The sequence below is a fragment of the Drosophila tropicalis genome, unplaced genomic scaffold (genome assembly GCF_018151085.1).
Source record: "Drosophila tropicalis isolate 14030-0801.00 unplaced genomic scaffold, ASM1815108v1 contig_878, whole genome shotgun sequence".
Taxonomy (NCBI): Eukaryota; Metazoa; Arthropoda; class Insecta; order Diptera; family Drosophilidae; genus Drosophila; species Drosophila tropicalis.
In genome coordinates, this window is record NW_027173374.1 from 9,133,317 (window position 1) to 9,139,606 (window position 6,290).

A 6,290-nucleotide genomic window follows, 5' to 3' on the forward strand; every position below is an offset into this window, starting at 1 on the left:
ATTATTCGCTCGCTCGTCCCGTAAACAGTAAAATTGGAAAATTATCACCACAGTCAGCCCTCGTTGCAATGGAAGGATGTGTTTCTTCTTTTTCTGTTTGTTTTTTAATCAACTCTCTGCTTGAACATACACAGGCACACACACACACACACACAGCAATATCACAAACACACACACATCAACGTCAATAGCTAAATAATGCATTTTATGTTCGTTAAATACTATACGAATAGCAAGGAACAATTAACTTTGAAATGATTCTTATACAAAATTGTACATTGGTATGGGATTTATATAATACTTTCATTCGGCTTTAATTCACTTCTATTCTCAAGATTTTTTTGTTTTGTTTCTTTTTCATTATGAAATTTATACGAATTTGTTGAAAAAATATATATATACATATACCGAAAAAAAAATCAATTGTTAAAGTGCAAACAAATTGAATTCTCTGACAAATTTAACCCGCTGCCGATGCAAAATTCCCCCTTTATCGCACCAATCCCTTTAAACATGCTCCGAAATTCAGCGAGATGTAAACGATGAATATTGAGAAATTGAAAACAATTATATTGGAAACTAATTTTATTATAATTTATAATCAAATTATTATTTTTGTAATAATAAGAATTTAATTATTATTATTAAAAAAAAAAAAAAAGAAAAACAAAACGAAAAATGAAAATAAGATGAAAACGAAACGAAGATTGTGAAAAACCAAAAAAAGACTAATCTAATCTAATCACTGTCATCCATAACAGCAGCCACTTCGGCATCATTGGCCTCATCCTCGCCATCGGCGCTATCCACAAACGATGCATTGCTGCTCTGTTGCAGTTCCTGTTGTTCGAGAAATTCTTGGAGGCGATCTTGAAAGAAATTTATGTAGGTTTGCTTTTGTTGGGCCTTGGCTGGGAAATAGTGACCACCGTCGTGCTCCAAAATATCAACGTTTTTGAAATGGTTGACCAGAGCTTGACTCATTTCCTTGGGTATGATCTCATCCGTTAGGCCATAAACATGCAAGGCAGGTATGCTAATGCGCTCCTCGTAGGCGCTCATATGGACCAAGCTGCCAGATATGAATCCTGAAGCAAGTACTGCAAATTCCGGACGTATGGAGGTCACTGAAATTTATTGTGTAATTATCAACGGATTTGTTGAAGTAATTTAAATTACAAACATTTCTTTTTGGCAAGTCCACAAATCAAACCCACAAAGCAGGCACCTTGTGAGAATCCTAAGAGTCCCTGGAATGGGCCTTGTGTCTTCCAAACATCTTCAACCAAACGCAAACTCTCTTGGTAGCCAAAAGCCGGTCCACCCTTATTGGTGCCTTTGAATGTTCCGTCGTCCTTGTTGGCCCACCAGCTACGTTGCTCCTGCACTGGCTCAGCAGAAGCTTCTAAAGGTGCTGCAATGTGCGGTGCCGTAATGAATACAAAATCGGCATATTTTGAGGCAAATTTCCGGAATGATCCAAGTTTGTTTTTAAACGCTTCCCCATCCTGACGATAACCATGCAGGCAAAGAACACGCACTTTTTCGGTTATCTCCAAATTAGGTTGTTGCTGCTGTTTGCTGGAGCCCGGGCGACTGGAATTGGCTGGTTCTGACATAGATTCATTGTTTGTCATTGTGCAAAATACATTTACTTGATGATTAATGCATAAAATAATAAGCCTCTTAAATGTTTATGTTTAAGGTTAATAGTACAAAAGGGTGGCAGCATTGTGCTTCGCATATCGATAATTTATCGACGTTCCCACGATAATTAATCGATAAGAAATCGATACCTTCGCTCAGACAATGTCGATAACGATAACTTTGCTGCGACAACCGATAATAAATCTACATTTTCGCCGATAGCAACCAGCTACAACCAGGCTACCAGATCTTGTCAAATATCTTTCGACTAAGTGGCAACCAAAAACAAGGAATGCCGCATTTTTTACGTAAAACATTTCTATAAGTTCAACAAGTTAACTTTTAAAGTTTTAATTTCGTAAATATCTAAACCGGTTAAGATTAATTGTAGCAGCTCAAAAATGATTTATACAACTACGTTGCTGTCCCGAGGATCTCTGATTGGATCGCTAATCAACAAAGTCAGGCAAGTTGCAGGCAAAAAAAACGAATTCACTAGCAGTGCCCCCCCGGCACTGTCCAATCAAATCAACAACTTAAATCTCACACCTACTACAAACTGCGCCACCAACAGGCCCCTTGCCGCTGCCAGTATCAGTAACAGTTCTGTTCAGCAGTCCAAAACCGTGGAGGAACAAGTTGGACTGCCGCCGAGGCCTAAGAAGCCATTGACACCGTATTTCCGCTATATGCGTGAAATGCGCCCCAAACTGATAGCAGCCAATCCAAATATTTCAACAGTAGAGGCAGTACGTCAATTATCAAAGTCATGGGTGGATGTCGATGCCAAACTAAGAGATCGACTGCAAGACGAGTACAAAAAGGACAAGGAAACTTATATTGCACTACGTGCCAAATACGATGCCACAGTCACCGATGAACAGCGCGCTGAGATCAGGCAAATAAAGCAGGATCTTGTGGATGCCAAAGAGCGACGTCAACTGCGCAAACGTGTAAAAGAACTCGGTCGCCCGAAAAAGCCCGCCTCTGCATTTCTACGTTTTGTGGCTAGCGAGCGTATCAATACGCCACAGACTGGACAGCAAACATATCGGGATTGGCATCAAAAGGCAACAGCAAAATGGACACGTCTCTCGGATGCGGAGAAGGCAGTCTATCTGCAGGAGTCACGCAAGGAGCTCGATCAGTACAAGTGGGTGTAACAAACATCTCTATAAGAAGATTTAAAATGTATGTTTTACTTTGTTTTCCTACAGAAAAGCCATTTCCATTTGGGAGGAGAAAATGATACGCCTCGGCCACATTGATGTAGTGCGACATGGCAATCTAATTGAACCGCCAGAGCCTAGGCCACGCAAATCTAATGTTGGCAAAGAGAAGTAATCTTGCATTCTTGCATCCTCTCGCCATCATCCTTCACAATTTCATTATTTTCAATTTGGATTCTTTTGGGAATTGTTAATGTTAAGCATTAAAGTCTCCAAATGACGTATACCATAGGTTTGTTCCTCACTTAATTCTACAACCAAATAAATTTAGTCATCTTTTCTGGACAATGTTAAATTGGCCCAGCATTATGTATTAAATGCAAACTGAACTGAAAGAAGAATATTAAAAACGCGAGTGTTTTTGTTTTACACTAACAATTCTTGGTTTTAGCTTATTTGATTTATACTGACTGTCAAATTTTAAATCGAACCGATTTATTAATACTCTTGTGTCATTTTTGGTGAAAATTTGATACGAAAGACAACTTTTTGGCTAGCCCAGCTAATTAAGAACAAATTTATATGTACATAAACAGCAAATCAAAATTCCCTTAGGCATAAATCTATTGATAATGTGAAAAAAGTGAAATTTTACCCATTAGAAGATCAGTGTGTTAAAAATGTAGAAAATCTTGGCATATTATGTAATTTAAAAGGACTCTGTTCTTTTCTTTTTGTAATAGACTTTAGATAAACTGTGAGTGAATATTTTTGTTTTAAATATCTATGAATATCATCTCAATTTATTGAGCTAGTGTTGTCGCTGTTGTGTCTCAATCTCAGCAAATTTAAATCTAAAATACTTAGTTCTCTAATCTTTCGCCAACACGTGGCATTTTTGTCTGAATCTTACGGGGTTAATATCACACTTTCAGTTGATTCAACACGGTAATCGATCCAGTTTAATCTATCTGTGTAGATCACGGTAAACAAATATTCAATAAATTTGCCACCTCAAATGCACAGAATAAAAGGTTCTTTAAATTTGTACAGTAAAATAAATTACTTAGATTATATTATATGGTTATGTATAGATTAGCCCTAGCCTAGGAGCTGAGACCAAAGACACAACCGCACGCTGCTCGATTCAAGTTCCAAATGAACGCAACAATTCGTCGACTACGGTTAGGCTTGGCTGAGAATTGTGGTAGAGACGGCTGGAATGCTGACGATGGCTGTACTGGAATTTCCGTTCCACACTGGTCAGCGTGCAAGGCAGATCCGCTCTCTCTCTCTGCATTTTCTCTTGCTTGCTAGCTGCTCGAAAACCTATAAAATGGTATTCAAGACAATTGATAACTGTTTCATTTATGGGTTTCTAAACAAGGAGCGGAATATCCGTAAACTAGGGGATTTCCTGTCTCTACAGTTTGTAGTAAATGTTTTATAACTAAGGATTTTAAATGCTTTTTACTTAATACTTAAATCATGTTTGGGCTATTGATAAGATATGGTTTTTCAGAATCAGTTAAACACTGATTTAATTATAGATCAAAAAATTGTTTGACTGATTTGACTGAAAATTTTAAAAAGAGCGACACTAACCGAGAAATGACCGAATCCTCACCTGTTGACAATGCCAAATTATTCTTCTGGTCTCTCTGCTGAATGAGAATTTTTGGAAACAGTTTCTTTTTTACCAAGAGCAGGTGTTCATTTTGCTTCCAGTCCGATTCCACAAAGAGACAAGAGAGACAGAGAGAGAGTGCCTCTCTCATTTTACAGTTGCAACAGGTAGTCGAAAAGAAGGTTTTGAAATCTAAAATGCATTTGAAAAACTCAAAAACAAAAAAAAAAAAAAAAAGAAAATGTTTTTAAACTAATATCGAGGTGACAAATAACTTCAATTTGTCTCCCAGAATGGCATGGCCAACAGAGGAAACTGTGAGAAATACACAAACAGAAACAAAAACTCACATGGCCGTCACATTCTTAAGCAAGAATTTTAAGTTACCTCCGAATGTTAGTGTGTGTTTCGTTTTGTTTCGACCGTTTTTGACCAAATAACACGTATGGAGTCTATGCTAGTTAATCGTACAGCGGAATTGCGCAAGCCATATTGGCAAAACCTTGAGCTACTCCAAAATAAAAAAAAATATATAAAGAATAAAAAAAAAATACAAGTACCCCCCCCTTGCACCGCCCAAACATGCCACAAGCGAGAAGAAACTTTTCGCAATAGACGAAAAACAACAGCAAAATCCACTTGGCCAATAACAAAAAACAAAAAAAAAATCTGTATAAAATTCGGCAACATACAAATGACAAATTCAACTTGGAAAATGCATTTAGAGAAGGCTAACGGCTCGATCAAGACTCGTAGATAAACATTCTTCTTGATACCCTATGATACAATGAAAATGTGGGTATATTAGAACGGAGATTCATAATTTACAACCTTTGAATTAGATCAGAAATTAACTCTAAAATAGCAAGAAATAGACATAAAATGGTCTGCTAAGTTTGAAGTTAATGTCTTAATTTTTAAATAAAAGAATCCACTCAATTCACAAAAAATGATAGTTTAAACATAGATTAATAGTATTTAGTCCGAATTAATGGTTTGAATTTCTAAAATATGATGAGTCTCGTTGAGAATTCGCTGTACCTGATAGTTACTAAAATCTTTGGCTTCTCTGATTAAAGAGTAATATAAACTTAATTAGAGAGATGGATCTAAGCCACTAGACCTATAAGTTAGATAAAGAAGGCCAGCCATTCCATGTGCCTGATATGTACTCGGATTAATCAATCAGACAGAAAGGGTTTGAAATATTTATCTAATATCCATTCCAAAAGTACTTTCGAGATGTCCAATGGAGAGTTTAAAGCACATTGCTTTGTATTCCACTAAAAGCTGGTTAAAGGGTATACCAAAATCCAACCATTTGAGTACACTTTTCTTTTAAACATTTGTTCGTTTTGGTGGCTAACCAAGCCCCCGAGTGTAACCATTAGAACAGCTAACATAGTTATAAATATTGTTTTTTCTTAGCGTTTCAAGCTTCCTCTCTACACACACACACACACACACACACACACACACACACACACACACACACACACACACACACCGATTAATGGAGGCCAACAGCTTTTCATTGGTTTGGGCCACCAAAAAAGATCTATAAATCATTTAAATTATAGTATGTATTACCATTTGACTGCATTTTTGTTTGGTTCTTTGATTTTTAGTAAAAATTTATTCAACAATTTGTCTCTGTGTGTTTTCAAAAATAGTTACTAAAGGAAATATTTCTATATAGATATATAGTATATAAAATATTTATAATATTTGTAGCAATCTAACACTTAGAAGCTAAACGAATATTTACACAAAAGAATACATATATTTTAGATATATGTATATGTATATATATATATATACGATAAGATAGGGTGAATAATTTTGTT

General features: G+C 36.3%; 2 protein-coding genes across 3 annotated transcripts; one reads left to right on the top strand and one right to left on the bottom strand.

Annotated features, from left to right (window-relative positions):
• Positions 1 to 567: 567 nt before the first annotated feature.
• Positions 568 to 1,717, bottom strand: LOC137583942 (esterase CG5412). Its single transcript, XM_068299137.1, has 2 exons — positions 1,184 to 1,717; positions 568 to 1,127 (listed from the first exon to the last, which is right to left on the bottom strand). Exons 1-2 carry the CDS (start codon positions 1,635 to 1,637, stop codon positions 739 to 741), a joined length of 843 nt encoding a protein of 280 aa, XP_068155238.1. The 5' UTR covers positions 1,638 to 1,717; the 3' UTR covers positions 568 to 738.
• A 178-nt stretch (positions 1,718 to 1,895) lies between these two features.
• TFAM (mitochondrial transcription factor A) lies at positions 1,896 to 3,226 on the top strand. Of its 2 annotated transcripts, XM_068300563.1 has the most exons (3): positions 1,897 to 2,113; positions 2,222 to 2,800; positions 2,865 to 3,226. In XM_068300563.1, the coding sequence occupies exons 1-3, from the start codon at positions 2,049 to 2,051 to the stop codon at positions 2,989 to 2,991; spliced, it is 771 nt and encodes a 256-aa protein (XP_068156664.1). In that variant the 5' UTR covers positions 1,897 to 2,048; the 3' UTR covers positions 2,992 to 3,226. The 2 variants fall into 2 exon arrangements, with proteins under 2 accessions (XP_068156663.1, XP_068156664.1); XM_068300562.1 differs by having other exon boundaries at positions 1,896 to 2,800.
• The last annotated feature ends 3,064 nt before the right edge of the window (positions 3,227 to 6,290 follow it).